The 19,323-nt window shown below is 47.0% G+C and overlaps 1 protein-coding gene across 2 annotated transcripts; it reads right to left on the reverse strand.

Moving 5' to 3' along the window:
• Positions 1-297: 297 nt before the first annotated feature.
• Znf436 (zinc finger protein 436) lies at positions 298-9,128 on the reverse strand. 2 transcript variants are annotated; one of them, XM_038333474.1, is made up of 4 exons: positions 8,662-9,128; positions 7,312-7,366; positions 6,457-6,583; positions 298-1,716 (listed from the first exon to the last, which is right to left on the reverse strand). In XM_038333474.1, the coding sequence occupies exons 2-4, from the start codon at positions 7,342-7,344 to the stop codon at positions 461-463; spliced, it is 1,416 nt and encodes a 471-aa protein (XP_038189402.1). In that variant the 5' UTR covers positions 7,345-7,366; positions 8,662-9,128; the 3' UTR covers positions 298-460. The 2 variants fall into 2 exon arrangements, with proteins under 2 accessions (XP_038189402.1, XP_038189403.1); XM_038333475.1 differs by lacking the exon at positions 8,662-9,128 and having other exon boundaries at positions 6,457-6,700; positions 7,312-7,700.
• Positions 9,129-19,323: the final 10,195 nt, after the last annotated feature.

Below are 19,323 nucleotides of genomic sequence, written 5' to 3' on the forward strand. Positions count from 1 at the left end.
TTCGGAAGGGAAGTGCATGAGCCTGGCTACTGCGGTGTGTGAACAGTGGCTACTCAGGACAAGTCCGCCTGCCTTCTGCCAGAGCAGCTGTGGCCACCCTAGTCCAGTTCTACATTCCCACTGCAGTCTTTTGGGGCCAAAGATACGAGAGGAAAAAAAAAAAACTTTTTAAAAATCTACTCCATCTCCAAGCCTAAGCATCCACCAGCATCTTGTCCTCTGGTCTTCAGCCTTCAAGTTACTAGGGATGGGGGCTGCTTTTGATGAAGCGATTCATGTAATAAAATCCATGAAGAAAAATGTCCCCAAAGCTGTGGGTCGGAATTTCAAAGGGGTTGTATTCTTCCATGTTTTAAACTGTGGCCCACAATAAGGAAAGTCAGTCTTAAGGAAGCTCACTGATATCAAATCAACTATAACTGTACCTCCACGAGTCATTTCTTACTCAGGAATACAGGACTTAGTCGGTATGGACTCTCTTGTGTTTAATAAGAGCTGAGCTCCGGCTGAAACTCTTGTCACACTCGGTACATTCGTAAGGCTTCTCTCCCGTGTGAACTCTTTGATGGGTGATGAGGTTGGAGCTCTGCGTAAACCCCTTTCCACACTGCACACACTCGTACGGCTTTTCTCCCGTGTGAGTCCTCTGGTGCTTAATCAGATCTGACCTCTCCCCGAAGCTTCGCCAGCACTCGTTACACTCATAGGGCTTCTCCCCGGTGTGAATTTTCTGGTGTGTGATCAGATGGGAGCTGCGGCTGAAGCTTTTCCCACAGGCCGTGCACTCGTAGGGCTTCTCTCCCGTGTGCGTCCGCTGGTGCTGGACCAAGTGCGAGATGCGGCTGAAGTTCTCCCCGCACTCGTTACAGTGGTAAGGCTTTTCCCCGGTGTGGGCCCTGCGGTGCCGCACCAGATCAGAGTTCTGACTGAAGTTCTTCCCGCACTCCTCACACTTGTAGGGCCTCTCGCCCGTGTGCACGCGGTAGTGCTTGATGAGGTCGGAGCGCTCGCTGAAGCCCCGTCCGCACTCGTTACACTCATAAGGCTTCTCGCCCGTGTGCGTCCTCTGGTGCTGAGCCAGGTGCGAGCTCCGGCTGAAGCTTTTCCCGCATTCCTCGCACTCGTAGGGCTTCTCCCCGCTGTGGGTCCGCTGGTGCTGGATGAGGTGGGAGAGCCGGCAGAAGCTCTTCCCGCACTCGTTACACTTGTGGGGCTTCTCCCCGGTGTGGATTGTCTGGTGCTGAATGAGGTGAGAGCTCCTTCCAAAGCTCTTCCCGCACTCGTTGCAGTCGTAGGGCCGCTCGCCCGTGTGTGTTCTCTGATGCTGGATAAGGTGGGAGCTGCGGCTGAAGCCCTTGCCGCATTCGTAACACTTGTAGGGTCTGTCTCCCGTGTGCGTTTTTTGGTGTCGATTGAGGTCTGAAATCTGACTGAAGGCCTTCCCACACTGAGAGCATATGTGATAGCGGATGCCTGTGTGGACTTCTTTGTGGGCCAGCAGGTCAGTGACCTGCTGGAGAGGGTAGCTGACCCACTCCTCTGCGGTCAGCTCTCCCCACTGTCTTTCGGACCTGTCCCCACTTTCAAAGGCCTCTTCACTTTCTGGATTCTTCTCAGCATCCCCCCCAATAGGCTCTTCGGACATGGTCACAAACTCCACATCTTCACTAAGCTCTTCTTTCTGGTTTGTTTCGTTCTCGCTCCTGATCTCAAAGTCTGTAAGGAGTAAATAATGCGGAGACGGTCAGTGCATAAACATTCCTACTGTGTTCCTGGCACTCAACCAAGGGGTTCTGTTTATTCCTCCATTCTCGGTGCTGCACAGTAAACCCAGGATTTTGGGTTCGCCATTTAGGTACTCTACCCTCAGCTACACCATGCCCAGCTCCAGTACCAGGTCCTCTTTCTTCTACTTTTCTTTCGTTTTTTTTCTTTTTTCCTCACAGGGTTTCTCTGTGTCTTTAGAGCCTGTCCTGGAACTAGCTCTTGTGGACCAGAATGGCCTCGAACTCACAGAGATCCGAAGGGCGTGCGCCACCACCGCCCGGCTTCAGTCTATTTCAGAATCAGGTAAGAATGCAAAAGTGGGAAGTCCATACATCATCCACAGGGGAGGGTGAACTGAGCCAAATGGCAATGGCAACACACCAAGTTCTTAACATGCATAACCGTGAAAGCTCACATTTATCGTGAAAGTCCATCTCTGTGAAGGAGAAGATCCACGACTCAGAGAAGGGAAGTGGCTTTCCCCAGATAATGGGAGTCGATACTGCTCTTACAGAGGACCTGGGTTTGGTTGCTAATACCCACACTGGGCAGCTCCCAACCACGAATTCCAGCTCTAGGGATGCAATGCACTCTGGCTCCTGTGGGCACTATACTCATATACAGAAACCCACACTCTCATATACATGTACTTAAAAAATAAAAACAAAAATCTAAATGTCCAACTCAAGTCTTCTGCTAAATTCAGGCTCTTTAGTTAATTGTTATTTTTAAAAAAATTATCTATACTCGGGAGGCAAAGGCAGGTGGATCTCTTTGAGTTCAAGGTCAGTCTAGTCTACAATAGCTAGTTCCAAAATAGGCTCTAAAACTACAGAAAACCCTGTCTTGAAAAAAAAAAAAAGCAAAAAAAACTATCTATTCCCTTTTTTTTTTTTTTGAAAAAGGGAAACAATCAGAATAAAAACAACAAGAAACCTTAAATTAGGGTATCTAAAAAACTCTAGAAAAAATTTTTTTTAAATATTTCTTTCTTTCTTTCTTTATTTATTTATTATGTATACAATATTCTGTCTGTGTGTATGCCTTCAGACCAGGCTGGAGAGATGGCTCAGCGGTTAAGAGCATTGCCTGCTCTTCCAAAGGACCTGAGTTCAATTCCCAGCAACCTCATGGTGGCTCACAACCATCTGTAATGGGGTCTGGTGCCCTCTTCTGGTCTGCAGCAGAATACTGTATACATAATAAGTAAATAAATAAATATTTTTAAAAAATTTGGAGCATGTGTTATTTTGTTTAACTTATCAAGCCTTCTTATTATTATACTTACTCAGAAGCTACCAGATTTTTTTAAAAAAATATTTATTATTCATACAGTGTTCTGCCTGCATGTATGCCTGCATGGCAGAAGAGGGCACCAGATCTCATTATAGATGGTTGTGAGCTGCCATGTGGTTGCTTTGGAAAGGCAGCAGCACTCTTAACCTCTGAGCCATTTCTCCAGCTCCATGTCTTCATCTCTTATTTGACAGAAAAGGCAATTTTCAGATGTCACTTAAAGTCAGAGTATATAAAAGGCTGCACAGAGCAGCCCCTCTTTTGCAGAGGACTGTTGGGAAACAAATCTAACATTCTATGCTAAGCATGTGCTATAGCACTAAACCACACATCAGAACCAACTCAGACCAGCTTTAGGACTACATATATTGCATGCACATACTTCAATATTTCATATATTTCAAGTGTGAAAATAAAAATATACAACCAGCTCATAAGGAACTTCTATCAGACACTACATTTTCTAAACTGGGTTTCTTAGTACACACCAGAAAACTGTAAGTAGTTATGTTCATTAAAAAAGGACCTATAAGGGCTAGAGAGATGGCTCAGAGGTTAAGATCACTCACTGCTCTTCCAAAGGTTCATACTCCAACCTGGACACAGACACATAATTAAAAGTGAAGTGAAGCCGGGCGGTGGTGGTGCACGCCTTTAATCCCAGCACGCGGGAGGCAGAGGCAGGCGGATCTCTGTGAGTTCGAGACCAGCCTGGTCTACAAGAGCTAGCTCCAGGACAGGCTCTAAAGCTGCAGAGAAACCCTGTCTCGGAAAAAAAACAAAAAAAAAAAAAAAAAAACCAATAAAAGTGAAAAAGTGAAGTGAAAATTAAACAGCCATAACTATGTTGTTTACCCAGATCTACTGCAAACACAACCTAAATAAATCACAACACAACCAGGAAAGAAAGAAAGGGGCATCTTTAAAAAGACATGCTCTTGCATCTCTATAGACTACCTAAGCAATTCTTAGCTAGAATCACCAGGAGCCTTGTTGCTTACACAGACAAATTTAGGGAGGGTTAATAAATGTTTCCAAGGCACTTTGTTGTTTTGTTTCTCCTTTTAATGTGTAAGGTGTTCTGTCTGAATCTTTGTCTGTGCACCACGTGAGTCCTTGGTGCCTAAGGAGGCCAGAAGAGGGCATCAGAACTCATTACAGATGGTTGTGAGCCACCATGTGGTTGCTGGGAATTGAACTCAGGTCCTCTGCAATAGCAATACATGCTCTTAACAGCTGAGCCATCTCTTCAACCTGTTTTTAGTAATGGAGTTGTGGCTGCTTTTAAGGAACAATTCAAGGGACAAAGGCTCAAGGGGGGAGTGGGGTAGGGGACAAATCAGAATAAAGTATACCAACACACACATATATAAAACGTCAAAATGAAACCCATTGTTTAGTATCACCTAACAATGAATTTTAAAAAAATAAAAAAGAATTGGTGTAGGGGGTCCTTCTGTCTATGTGTTGCTTTCATTAATGAATAAAGAAACTGCCTTGGCCTGTTGATAGGACAGAACTTAGGTAGGCAGGGAAAGAAGGAACTGAATTCTGGGAGGGAGAAGCCATGGATCCTCCGCCTGAGACAGACACCGGTAAGAATCTTTGCCGGTAAGCCACTGCCATGTGGCAATATACAGGTTACTAGAAATGGGTTAAATTAAGCTGTAAGATTTAGCCAATAAGATGCTAGAGCTAATGGACCAAACAGTGATTTAATGAATACAGTTTCTGTGTGATTATTTCAGCTGTGGGCAGCCGGGACAAATAAGTAGCCTTCCTGTTACAAAGAATGTTAGGGAATATTATTTTCAGGTGTGTGACTTTTGTTTATGCTGCATCTGTATCTGTGAAACTGTTACTGTGCCTGTCTGAAACACCTGATGATCCTAATAAAGAAATGAACGGACAATAGCAAGGCAGGAGCAAGGACAGGCGGGGCAGAGAGTATAAATAGAAGGAGAAATCTGAGAGGAGGCCATTGGGGCCAGCCACTCAGCCAGTCACGGAGGAAGAAGGAAAGAACAGTATACAGAAATAGAGAAAGATAAAAGTCCAGAGGCAAAAAGCAGTCCGGATAATATAAGTTAAGAAGAGGCTGGAAAGATAGCTTAGAGCTCAAGAACACTAAATGTTCTTCCAGAAGTCCTCAGTTCAATTCCCAGCAACCACGTGATGGCTCACAACCCTCTATACTGAGATTCGGTGCCCTCTCCTGGTGGGCAAGCATACATGCAGGGAGAATGCGGTTAACATGACAGACAGACAGAAAGACAGACAGATAGATAGATAAAAATATATAAGTTATGGGTGCTGGAGAGATGGCTCAGTGTTTAAGAGCACTGGCTGCTCTTCCAGAGGTCATGAGTTCAATTCCCAGCAACCACATGGTGGCTTGCAACCATCTGTAATGAGATCTGGCGCCCTCTTCTGGCATGTGGGCATACATGGAGGCAGAATGACGTATACATAATAAATAAATAAATTGTGTGTGTGTGTGTGTGTGTGTGTGTTTGTGTGTGTGTGTGTGTGTGTTTAGAAAAGCTGGCAAGAAACAAAACAAGCTAAGACCGGGTATTCATAAGTAATAATAAGCCTCTGTGTGATTTATTTGGGAGCTGGGTGGTGGGCCCCTCAAGAAGCCAAAGACTAAAAAATTCACACAATAGAAGAAGCCAAAGAAATTGGGACATCAGAGAAAGTCCAAGCCAAAAAAACCCCTCGGGTTACCTTTTGCTCTGAGGTAAAAACATTTTAAAATATTTCAGTCCTGTGTCTGGCTTCATGCACTGCCAGGGTTTCAAGTACGCTAAGCACCCACTGAGCAACAGCCCCCAGCCTCACGAGTTCTCCTCTCAATAGGACTTGTGATCTAACCGTGCAAGGATTCCTCTGAAACAACACGGCACACTTGAAGGATGAGCACCTTTGAAACTGCTCGAGACAAGAACCTACCTAGATAAAGTACCTGAGGCAAAACTGCAGCCATGGAGTCAAAACAAACACAAAAGGGGTGGCTTCTGCCCTTCTGTGAACCTGCTTAGGAGCCCTCGTCTTCTAGCGCCCTAGAGAAAAAGCACCATTTACAGAGCATTTACAGGGCATTTACGTCCTGGCAGGCACCACAGCGCCAGACCTGTTTGGTCAGCGATCTGTACAAACAGGCTGCCGGATGGCGAATGACTCATGGAATGAGGATCCTCAAAGTCTCTAAAATTGCAGAAACCATTTTTTTCCCCGACCACATAACATAGATCATCCCACATTTAAAGCTTTGCATCACGAATTGTCTGTTTTTCCTTAAAAGCAAACAAACAAGTCTGCGCTGAAAGACCTAAGTCATTTTGACAGGTTCAAAACAGGAGACGAAAAAAGGTAAAAATGCCCACTCACCCAGTGAGACAACATTTCCGTAATTCTCCTGCATCACGTCCCTGTAAAGGTCTCTTTGTGTAGGATCCAGAGGTCTCCATTCTTCCCGAGTGAGGTACATGGCCATATCTTCAAATGTCACAGGGGCCTGAAATCACACAAGGCTTCCTCACTACTTAGTATCTAGGAGTTTAGTCCCAGCCTTTCTTCTTGAAATTAGAGATACGGTTAGAAATGTTGAGAAGGCATTGGCATTAAGTCTGATCTGTAGAGTGCAAAGAAGAAATAAGAAAGAAAAAAGACATGTGGTCAAAAGGCAGGGCAATCTACTAGATATCCCTGCCCACTTCCGGACACATCGTCTTCAGACCTAGAACTTACACGGCTCCAGACCTCTACATACAATGTTCTCCTTTTCTAAGACCAGTGACAGTCTCTTCTTTATGGTCCAGTTCGAGCGCCAACTGTTGTTCTTCCTGCCCCCGCCCCCCTTTTGCTCTTCACCCCTTCCTCGGATACCGCATAGAGTTAATCACGCCACGATTTTGCTGTTCCCACTCCACAGCACTTTCTTGCTAAGGCGAAGGGCTTATTATATTGTATCAAGGTTAATCGGATGCATCTCTCTCCCTACAGATAGTTGGCAAGGAGGGTATCACCTATCTTGTTTGGTTTTATTCTCCTCAGTAGTTAAAGGCTTACAGTACATGTTTGATATATGCTTGTATACGGCTAAATTAGCTAGCACTAAGCCCCTGCAGCAAAATAGCGAAATGAGTTAACCCCAGGGAATTTCCTATAGGGTTTGCAGAACGGGGAAACACCGGGCGAGATGGGTAAGCAGAGGCGAGGTCCGGGAAACTACCCCCGGCTTACCTGGGACCCAGCCATGAGCAGGGTGGCTGCCATCTCAGGCTCAAGCGTTCGTCTCCTGGGAGAGAGAGCAGGAAAAGTAGCTAGTAGACAACGCTGAAGGAGATGAAAAGCAGGGAGCGAGGCGCGGCTAGAGGCCCTGCCCACTCCCTAGGGCTGGAGTTCTGGTCGCAGGGTATGCAGGGACGGCCCAGGACCGGTCACTCTCCTTCTCTCTGACCCCCGAGCGTGACCCGCTTCTCCGCGTCTCAGTTAATACCAAGTACATGCAAGGCTAGAGTAAGGGAGGACAGCCCCTGGCTAGGTGTCCCCTGGACTGGAGGTCAAGCCGATGCTATTAGACGGAGGCTTCCAACCCAACCCTACAGAATGCCTCTGCTCTTCCATCTCCGGGCAAGGGCCTTTCCGGCAGCAACCTCAGCCAATCAGCAAAAAAAACTCATCAAACACGAGGCCAATCAGATGCCAAATCATCAGCCCTCCTCCTGCCGCGTGGCCGAGCATCTCCACCACGCGTGCGCGCGCCTCGCGGCCTGCCGGGACTTGGAGTTCCACTCTGGCGTACAAAGGCCACTTAGAGGCCAAGAGCTGGGGTGGAAAAAGAACAAAAGGGAGGAGACAGGGCAACATCCTTCACTTTCTTCTCGGAGACCACAGCACGACTCAGTAAAGGAGGCTTCCCTGATTTTTTCTCATGGCCCTACTACCGTCTTTGAGTCAGATATTATCCGCGAGTGTGGCGGCCTGGGCTGAACTCAGCTGGGATCAACCCTCATTTGACAGCCCAGGCCAGAGCGGGAAAAAGCTCCAGTTCCCTCCCTCGGGAGACTCCCAGGCAGCGGTGGAACTTTGGGCCCCGCCCACGTACACGCAACACCTCCCAGTGCTGCCTGCTGCGCTGGCTCTCCGCGTCCAAGAACTACAACCCCCAAAGAACTTGCGGCGTTCGCTACCTGCCTGCAGACTACATATTCCAGGAGGCTTCGTGCTGCATGCCCTATGCGGGAGTGCAGTCTGCAGCCAGGACCCAGTATCCTGTTAACCCTGTAGGGAGCTTCTCGCGCTGTTTTATAGAGACCCGATCCAAGTGCACTTATTATCTAAAACTCCAGAACACTGAAATCAGAAACGGGTAAGGAGCTAGGGTGTGTAGGGAGATAGCTGGTCTCAGAATGGAGCCTCAAGGAACTTGCACGATTGATGGTCTCTCTGCTGAAAGATTCTTGAAGACCTCCCAACACCATGGAGACCCAGGGCCTGTGATGATTGAACCTGAAAGGGTCCTAAGGACGTTAGCAGTCTCTGTTTCAAAGAAGCCACAAACCCGGGTTAGGGTAGAATGAGCAGGCTTACCTCCTGGTCTATGAGAGACCTAGTGGATCACTGGTTCCAAGATCTTCGAGAGGCCTGAGATCCCCAAGCCTCAGAGTTCTAAAGAGCCCTGACGTTCGAAACGATTCTAGAGATCACCAGCAGATTCCGGAGATCTCAGAGCCATGGGTAGAAATCCGAATCCATAGGTGAACAGGCAAAGGCCAGAGTTTGACGGTAGGCTTGAGCCCAAAGCTTCAAGATTTGCAGAGACCTCAGACTCTTCTATTGCTCCCAGAAAAACCACAAGCTCATAAACAGATCCCCGAGGCCACAACAGCTGACCAATAAACACCAACAGCAGCTAAGCTACATTCAGTAAGAGTCCTCCAAACAGTAGGACTTGGAGCCTTCCCTTTCCCCAGCCTGGAAGAAGGAATCAGACAATGGAAGATGAGGGCTGTGCAAAGCAGGCATTCTGCGTGGGGAAGAGCTTCCAGCCTGCTGTAGCCTTGGAGAGGGAAGCGATGGAAAAAGAATATCGCAGCTTATTGGGGACTCCCACCCTCTTCGAGTTATAAATATCCCAAGAACCTTGGCTCGATGCCCAGAAGCCTGTTGTCTCTGACTGAACAGGAGACTTCTCTGCCTGGGCTGGGAAAAAGGGCTTTTCTTTTGTTTTGCAGATACATCCACGCACTAAAGAACTTAAAAAAAATTTTTTTTTTCAAATATGATTCCCAGCCATGCTTTTATTCGTGTCCCCTTCCCAGTGCCCAGTTATTTATGGCTCTATGACTCAAGGATCTACAAATGAGCTAGCAGGACCCCTGCCAGCCGTAATGCAGCTTTTCTACCTGTGCTGCTCTTTCACTCCCAAAGCTGGGACGCAAAAATGTGTCAGTGCCACACAGAATTATTCCTTCTACCTATTGTAAAAATTGATCCAGCCACCATGTAAATTAGAATCCTGAAGGATTTACAAGAGTCAGAAGAGTGTGGCCATAAAGGTCAGACAGAGCAAATTCAGGATCTAGGCTGTGTATTCTTCAGGAAAATCTCTCCAGGCCCATTTCCTTTTTAAAAATTTATTTTATTTTTAATGATTTGTATTGGTTGCTGAGGGGGGGGGGGAGTGCGTTGATGCACATGTGAGTGAGTACAGGTGCCTGAGGAAGCCAGAAGAGGGTGTCCAATCCCCGGCTGGATTTACAAGTGATTGTGAGCCACCCTATGGGGGAGAGCACTGGACAACAAATTTGGGGCCTCTTCAAGAGTAGTATACACTTGCTGCTGTTGTTTCGAGACAGGGTTTCTTTGAGTAGCTGTGGCTGTCCTGTGGAACTCATTTTGTGAATCAGGCTGGTCTCAGACTCACAGAGATCCACCTGCCTCTGCCTTCCAAGCACTGCGATTAAAGGCCTGCGCCACCACTGCCCCTCTGAGCAGTATACACTTTTAGCCACTGAGCTACCTCTCCAGCCCTGTCATTTCCCTTTTCTGTACAGTTGGAATTGTCGTAGCTAAGGAAGCTGAGAAGGGATTTAAAGCACACCTGCACAGAATGAACAATCAGACCACAGGTGTTTGGATGGCTCCTACCTTTAGTAGCAGGAGAAACTTACAGAAAGGTCCGTGGGAATATTCAATGGCCCGAAGGTCTGGGAAACCACAGCAACTCTGGGGTGACCTTATCCTTGCACTATTGTTTCTGCTGGAAATGCAGAAGGAACTGGAAGCTGGGCCAGTGAGTGGGTTCAAGTTCATGGTATGTATATGTATTCAAGCCTATATTTGGGATTGCCAGCAGCCCAGAAAGTTGAGGCCTCACTCAGAGAAAATTGAGTCAGGGGTCAATAACCAAACTCCTAGTATCACAGAGGAGGCCTGTGCTGCTCATCAGCAGGTCTCTAAGGTGAGAAGAGGGCCCAGTCCCACGCAGAAGGAGCTCCCCTTTCAAGGCTCCTCTAGCGGATCCTTTGTAAACTCTGAGGCCTTTTGTCCCCTTGCTGTCAAACTTTAAATCCTCTTTTGTCCCTCTTGCTGTTCTTTCTATTCCCAAGGACTGCGCCTGGGGGCAGGATGGTTCTGTGTGCCCAGCTTGTCAGTCTCTGGAGTAAGTGCTTTTTCTTTATCCACCTGGGAGTAGAGAGGAGGTATGAACAGGGTGGGAAGCACCTGGGGGAGCTGGGCAGGAAGGACAGTGGCTGAAGGTCTTCCTGTTGCAGCTTGCTGCTTAACTCCAAGGGTTGGGGCATGGAGGAGGGGGTTGGGGTGTCCCTGGAGGAGGAGGCAGCTTCCTGCCCTATTGTTCAGTGTTATTCAGAAATACTGTTTTGGGTTTTCTCGAGTGAATTGGAAAGTCCTGTCTGTCCCCACCATTCAGCAAATGATGAACACCTTCTGTGTGGAGGCTTCATTACGGTTTGGCCGTGGGAAATGAGGACCTTCCTTGCACTTATTTAAAATATGCATTTGCTACTGGATCAGTGTTCCTGGGGGGCTCTGGGAATGGTTATTTTTAATAAACATTTTTTTCTAAAGATTCATTTTATTAACTCCCCACGCCGTGTGTGTGTGGGGGGGGGGGGTGGCCATGCCCTGAGAACCCTGAGAAAGCCAGGAGTCAGTTCCCCTGGATTTGGAATTACAGGCCATTGTGAGCCATCCAATGTGGGTACCTGAAGCCAAACTCCAGTTCCCTAAAAGAACAAGCACTTTTAATCTCTGAACCAACTCTCCAGCCCCATATTTTAATCAGTCGTATGGATATCTATGAGCAGTCCAACTGTAGTTTTTCTTTGCTATCAGAGGCATTAATCTGTTAAACAGTTTAAATTATGGCTCCGTGTTTGTAATTCTCTCAATTTTCTTTTTCAAAGGAAATGACTTGGGTCTCCCTTGACCTTACAGCTGCACCCAGACATGCATCCCGTCATGTCCCCATCTGCCACCCCCTTTTCCCTGGGGAGGAAGGAGGCTTTGCAGTGGAAGTGACATTCAAGCAGTCTGCAGACTGGGCATGTCAGAGAGGAAGACTGTAGGAGGGAGAGCTTTAGTCTTGAGCAGCTTGTGCAAAGGCACAAAGGCGTGAAAGGACAGCTCTGTTCCAGCTTGACTTGGATTCCTTAGGACCGGAGGGAAGGGCGGCAGAGCGAAGAAGCAGGGCGAGGACAGTGTCCCTTGCAGGCCTGTCTCCGCCTTTGGCTGCAGATCAGTGAAGCTGCTAGTCAGTCCCGCGCGAAGGCGCTGGGGGCTGGCCTAGGTGAGGAGAGCAGATGGGCCCTGCAGGAGGAGGGCAGGGCGCAGAGGACTGGGGCGGGCACTTGGTCTCCTAATGCTCCTGTTGGTTTTCCCCAAAGACAGGATTCTCCCAAAGATGTAGAGCATAGCTTTAAAAATGCATAACAAACTGATTTGGTACTGCCTAGACTGTTTAAAGACATCAACTGGAGCCGGGTTATTATGCTCTTTCTGTACTATATACTAAGCTAGGAATTGGACACCGCCCCCTACATGGCTGCAGGGCTGCTGGGAGGATTAAGTGTGAGAAAGACACAGAGGAGGACCTTAGCACATGGAGGCCATTGTCCAAGACAGGAGGGGGTTAAATGTGTCACAGATGCTCTGTCTGGTGAAGGTATATGAAGTGACTCAAAAGGTAACTGGGGATCTGAGTCCAAATCCAAGTTCTGTCTCCCAAGAACAAATTACTCCCTGAACTTTGGGCTCCTCAGCTTATAAAGAGTCTAATAATACAAACAGAGCTCTAGTGGTTGCCAGGATGGGGGAAGGTGTGGGCTTGCAGGAGGGAAAGGGCCCTCACATGTGTTAGACTCCCAGAGTCTACCACTGAGCCAGTCAGCCTTTAAGAGACGAAAAACTAAGCCAGGCAGTGGCCCACGCCTTTAATCCCAGCACTTGGGAGGCAGAAACATGTGGATCTCTGTGAGTTCGAGGCCAGCCTGGTCTACATAGAGCTAGTTCCAGGACATCCAGAGCTACACAGAGAAATCCTGTCTTGGAAAAACAATAACAAAAATCCAATACTTGGAAGATGGCTCAGTCAATACAGTGCTTGTTGTACTATTTGATCCCCTGCACCCATGTAAAAGCTGGGTGTAGTGGCATACTGTAATTCCATCGCTGGGGATGGAGACAGGAGGGTTCCTGAGGCGAGGCTTGCTAATTGGTGAGCTCCAGGTTCAATGAAGAGAACTTGCAAACACACACACACACACACACACACAAGGACATGTACATGTACACAACAAAAAAACCTGTTAGACAGACTGGTTGACAATGTAAAGATTATAACTGAACTAAACTGCCAAACTATAGATTTCAAATGGTTAAGATGATTTTTTCTGGGTGTATTTTACTACAATCCTATTAACTGATCTCTCTGTATATTTCTCTGTGTTGGTCAGCCTGGTCAAGAAATTTTGAATTCACTCCCCCACCAAGGGTTCCTCTGTGTAACTCTGGCTGTCCTGGAACTCATTCTGAGGCTGGACTTAAACTCACAGTGATCTATCTGCCTTTCTCTGCCTTCTGAGTGCTGGCATTAAAGACATGTGCCACTATTGCTTGGCTCAAGTAATTTTTAAAAAGGTTATAATCGCACCAACTCAAGTCGGTCTGTACTTTCAGTTACTTAGGAGGCAAATGTAGGAGGATGCCAAGTTCAAAGTCAGCCTGGGAAGCTTAGGTGAGACTCATCTCAAAAAAATAAAATAAAACAGGGCCAGGCAGTGGTGGTGCACGCCTTTAATCCCAGCACTTGGGAGGCAGAAGCCAGCAGATCTCTATGAGTTCACGGCCAGCCTGGTCTATAAGAGCTAGTTCTAGGACAGGCTTCAAAGCTACAGAGAAACCCTGTCTCGAAAAACAAAACAAAACAATAAAACAAACAACAACAACAAAAAAAAAAAAAAAGAAAGAAAGAAAAGAAAGAAAAAGAAACGGGGGTGGAGGGGCTGGGCTGGAATTCAGTGGTAAAGTGCTTGCCTGGCATGCTTAAAGTCCTAGGCTCAATCACCATTAGCTCCACAACAAAACATTGGGCAGAGGGTTCTTTGAGAAAGCCAGTGTTGGGTGCTCTTAGTGAAAGGAGTAGCTGTGCTACTAAGAAGTGTGTGTGAAGCAGGATTCCAAACATTCTGTACATGCTGTTAACTTCATGCTAAGAGTCAGTATTGCCACTATTTTGTAAGTGGAAAACTGGAAGCATGGAGAGTTATGTAGTGTGCCCCAGATACCCACTTGGTAAATGCCCAGTGACTGGCAGATGCTAGTGGCACTGTAAGACAAAGAAGCACTTTAAAAATCATGGGCTGCAACAAGAGACTGAGCTAGAATCATGGTACTGAGAGGTACGGGAGCTCTGAGGCCCCGTCTCCTGCGGTCTGGGGGTGGGAACTGTGATGGAATGTGTCTGTCGGAGGCAGAGGCGCAGAGGCGAGCTTGAGGAATGGGTGCAGTTTGTACCGGCCTGGGGTGGGGGAAGTGAACAGCTAGCTGTAGGTGGGATGGGCCATGTGGCAACGAATAAAGCAAATAGCCCACTTAGGCTGGAGCAACAAGAGAGCGCAGCAGAGTGGAAGGGGGTGGCAGGATGGTTCAGTGGTTAGGAGGCACTGGCTGCTCTTCCAGAGGACCGGGGTTCAACTACCAGCACCTACATGGCAGCTCACAACTGTCTGTGACTCCAGTTCCAGGGGATCTGGCACTCATGCAGACATACATGTAGGCAAAACAAGCAAAAAAGAGAGAGGAAGCGTCTCCCAAACCATAAAAAAAAAAAATAACAGGCAGACAGCAGATGGAGGGATGCTTTGCTGCATAGAACATTTGAACTTTATTTGTGGGCTGATGGAAATGTACTGAGGATAACTGGGCAGGCACTCAGGGTGAGCTGACAAAGGTGGAATAATAGCGAGGCCACTGCACTGGGAGCCCGGTCGAAGGGCTTTCCATCAGTCCCTGAAAGAGAATCTTGAGAAGCCATGTTGATGGTGGGCAGTAATGGAGAAAAGGGCTTCACAACGGAGAGGCCCTGGGTGACACAGTCTTGAGTTAAAGAGAAGGAAGGACTCAGCGAGATGATTAAGACTTCAGGGAGGGGAGTGGGGACAACACTAAAGAGATGGCTCAGTGGCTAAGAGCACTAGCTGCTTTCTAAGAAGTCCAGGGTTCGATTCCCAGCACTCACATTGTGGCTCACAAGCTTCGGTAATTCCAGTTCCAGAGTTCCCTCTCCTGACTTGTGCGGGCACCAGGCATGCACGTCAGATACATAACCAGGGCTGAGGACGTTACAGGATGGAGAGTGTTTGCTAAGCATTCACAAGGCCGTGACTCGAATCTCCAGCACTACGTAAACTGGGCATACTATTGCACACCTGTAATGCCAGCTAAGAGGGAAGCTCGGGAGCTCAAGGCCTTTGTTAGTTATGTATGTTAGAAGCCCACCAGGGTCCCTTTTCCCAGTCTCTCTCTCAAACACACAATAAATAAAAATAAAGACTTTGATACCGGGGCTGGAGAGATGGCTCAGCGGTTAAGAGCATTGCCTGCTCTTCCAAAGGTCCTGAGTTCAATTCCCGGCAACCACATGGTGGCTCACAACCATCTGTAATGAGGTCTGGTGCCCTCTTCTGGCCTGCAGACATACACACAGACAGAATATTGTGTACATAATAAATAAATAAACTTTAAAAAAAAAAAAAAAAAAAAAAAAAAAAAAAGACTTTGATACCATATTTTAGATGTCCGTAACACTCCTGACCCCTGCCAGTGTTGGGTATCAGATAACCAAAGGGTCCCATGCATATAAGGCAACGTTTTACCAACTGAGTTATATCCCAGTCCATGTGTGTTTTGTTTGATCCTTTGAAGATACAAATACCTTCTAAATTAGCCGTAGGTTATTTGGCTTTTACTTTCAATATCTTTTTTGCTTCACCGCATCCAACCTTGTCCTTTTCCTCCTTCGGGGAAGCAATCTTGCCTTCTGGCGTGGTAGATGTTAATGCCGATTTGCCTAAGGCTTGATGTACACAGCCATGGAGTTAAGTGGCATCCCAACAGTCCACAAATATCAGAGAGGCCAGTGTGGCTGAGGAACCAAGTACGAAGGTGAGGCAAGACCCTGCCCTGCAGAACCTCTGAGCCCTTCCAAAAGCACGGGGGAAAAGGACACTTTTTAATGGGAGTGGCAGAGCAGGGGACTTGAAGGCAGTTGCACCTGTGTCTCGCTCGCAAAGCTTGTTTCTAGTCCTTGCGATTGAAATCGCATGAACTGGATGGATCCTGGGTGGGGACAGGAAAGCACACCGGGAGGGTATTATAAAATCTATGGGCTGTTCAGTCTTTTGTGTCCTTTGGGAAAGGAGCACATGTGGACTTGCAGCGGCTTGTTCCTTTGCTGTTTAATCTGACTCATCTCCTTTGTAAAAAGTAAGGTTACTGACAAAGAAGAAAGCTCAGTGGGTACGGTGCTTGGTGCTCGCCACCGAGGCTGAGGACCTAAGTTAGGTCCCCAGGACCCATGTGATGGAAGGAGAAAACGGAAAAGGCCAGTTCTTCTTAAATATTTATTTATTTACTTATTATGTATACACTATATGCCTGCACGCTAGAAGAGGGCACCAGATCTCATTTCAGATGGTTGTGAGCCACCATGTGGTTGCCGGGAATTGAACTCAGGACCTTTGAAAGAGCAGGCAATGCCCTTATCTGCTGAGCCATCTCTCCAGCCCAAAAGGCCAGTTCTTACAAGTTGTCTTCTATATACACATTGTGGTATGTGTGTGCACATGCACATACATACAATATGAATGAATGTAAAAAACAATTTTTTTTGAGACAGGATTTCTTTGTAGCTTTGGAGCCTGTCCTGGAACTTGTTCTGCAGACCAGGCTGGCCCTGAACTCACAGAGATCCACCTGCCTCTGCCTCCCGAGTGCCGGGATTAAAGGTGTGTACACCACCACCCAGCTTTAAATTTTATTTCTTGTGCATTGGCATCTTGCCTGCACTGTGTGAGGGTGTCAGATCCTCTGGAACTGGAGTTACAGACAGTTGTGAGCTGTCATGTGGGTGCTGAGAATTGAACCCAGGTCCTCTGGAAGAGAGGTCAGTGCACTTAACCACTGAGCCATCTCTCCAGCCCCATCTGTGATATTTTCAAGGGTAAAATGTTACCACTATAACTCCTGTTATTAACAGCTTTACTTTTTAAAAAAATATTTATTATGTATATAATATCCTGTGTACATGTATGCCTGCAGGCCAGAAGAGGGCACCAGACCTTATTAGAGATGGTTGTGAGCCACCATGTGGTTGCTGGGAATTGAACTCAGGACCTTTGGAAGAGCAGGCAATGCTCTTAACCACTGAGCCATCTCTCCAGCCCCTATTAGCAGCTTTATAATACTGAACATTTATTGCTTAATTCTAAGATTAGAATTATTTGTTTTATAAAGGATATGTAAAACTTTACCTTTGAAAAATATATTTTAGTTCACTATGTATAGGTGGGGGAAATGTAAAATTAAGAAAAAAAACATGCTAAAGCAACCCTCACTAACATTATTAGATTGACAGTGGGCATGGCCGTGCTTTTCTTCTGGTTTATAAACATTTGGATGGAGGATTAGATATATATATTAGTCAGAAGGCAAGAAGCAATGGAGAATTAAATCATGCAGAGAGAAATCTAGGCATCTGAGTCCTTCCTACTTAGAGTGTGATTCATGGCCAGAAGCACTGGCAGCAGCTAGGAACTTGCTGGAATTAAAAACTATTTAGCTTCACCCGGGACCCACTGAGTCAGATGCTGAATCTCAACATGACCCCAGGGTCGACTTCAAGGAGCACCTAGATTTCTAAGTGCCATCCCTTTGCACCTCTGGGGGTGACGATTGTGCCTCAGAAGTAGCACACATCACCACCCAGTGTGCAAGTCCATTTCCCTGCCAGGCAGAGACCGGCGGGAAGGTAGGGCTGGGGTTGTGAGCAGCTCTGGCTCTCCAGGTATTGCACATGGTGACGGGAAGCAGATACGGATATGTCCTGCTCTGTCTTTAGGAGCTTCGGGTGTGAAACCTGTTCAGAGGGTCCTCAGTCTTTCCACAGGACACCTACTGCTTTAAAAGCTGAAGGCATCTGGGTGGTGGTGGCGCACGCCTTTAATCCCAGCATTCGGGAGTCAGAGGCAGGTAAATCTTTGTGAGTTTAAGGCCAGCCTGGTCTAGAGAGGGAGTTCCAGGACAGGCTCCAAAGCTACAGAGAAAGCCTGTCTCAAAAAACAAAACAAAACAAAAAGAAATAAAGAAAAACAAAAGGAAGAAAGAAAGACAGACAGACAGACAAAAGAAATACCACAGTTCACCACACCTGCATCGAAGGCTGTTCTCGAAGTTTCTAGCTTTGCCCTAATGTTCTCTTCAGCATAAAGAACAAGCTGATGTCAACATGGGAGAAGTTCAACAAAGCTACTGTTCTGCTTACTTCTTGGAAGCTCAGAGCTGTAAGGAACACACTGGGTCTGGACAGGCTCTGGGGCTCAGGACCCTCGAGGGGGCTAGAAGTCATGGACAGTACTGCAATCCCTCCTTCATGCTAAATCTGTTCCTGCCTGGAATGATCCAGAGGCCTCAGAGGCCTTTCAACCAGTTATGAACAGGACACAGCAGCATTTGGGAAGAAATTCCTATCTGCAGAAGCCAAACCACACTGGCAGCCTTCAGAGACTCATTGCTTAGAGCACACTGGCCTTGAACTTGTGGCTATCCCACCTCTACCTCCCAAGCACTGGGACTTAACATGTGCACCACACATGAATTTTTTTTGTCTAATTTTTTTTTAGATTTATTTTATTTCTCTGAGTGTTTTGCCTACATGGATGTATATGTACCACATGCATGCCTGGTCCACTCAGAGATCAGAAGAGGGAATCAGATCCCCTGGAGTTTTGGATAGTTGTGAGACACCATGTGGGTGCTGGCAACTGAATCTGGGTCCTCTGAAAGAGCAATCTGATCACGAAGCCATTTCTCCAGCCTAGATGTTTTGTTTAAAGGTGGAGTTTGGAGCTAGGGGTGTAGCTATATTGGTAGAGCACTTGCCTAGCAGCCATGAGGCCCTAGGTTCAATCTCCAGCATAAACTGGGCATGGTGGCACAGGCCTATAACCCCAAGTCTTGAAAGTGGAGGCTAGATAATCATATGTTCAACGCATCCTCAACCACACTGGAGATCGAACCTCAACCACACACAGAGCTTGAGTCTATCCTGGGTTATATAAGATCCTATCTCAAAATACAATAAAATAATAAAATGGAAATGAAATAAAGAAAATTAAGAGATGGGGTTTCATTGTTTCCTAGGCTGGATTTGAACTCCCAGACTCAGGTGACCATCTTCAGCCTCCCAAGCTGTTGGAATCACAAGCAAACAGCACCATGCCAGGCTTGGTATTACCCACCCGTCCCCTTCCTTTCTTCTCTCCTTCCCCTCTATTCTATAAGGGGATGGATCTACTCCATGCTGGGCCCAGGGCCAACCATTGAATTATACTCCCAGCTCCAATCTGCTATTTTCCAGTAGGGGAAAGGGAACGAAAGATCTGCCAGGCCATGTCAAAGATAAGACTCCTGATTTGATGCTGACATTCTGTGTAAGTGCTGGGGTAAGCA

The sequence above is a fragment of the Arvicola amphibius genome, chromosome 6 (genome assembly GCF_903992535.2).
Source record: "Arvicola amphibius chromosome 6, mArvAmp1.2, whole genome shotgun sequence".
Lineage (NCBI taxonomy): Eukaryota > Metazoa > Chordata > Mammalia > Rodentia > Cricetidae > Arvicola > Arvicola amphibius.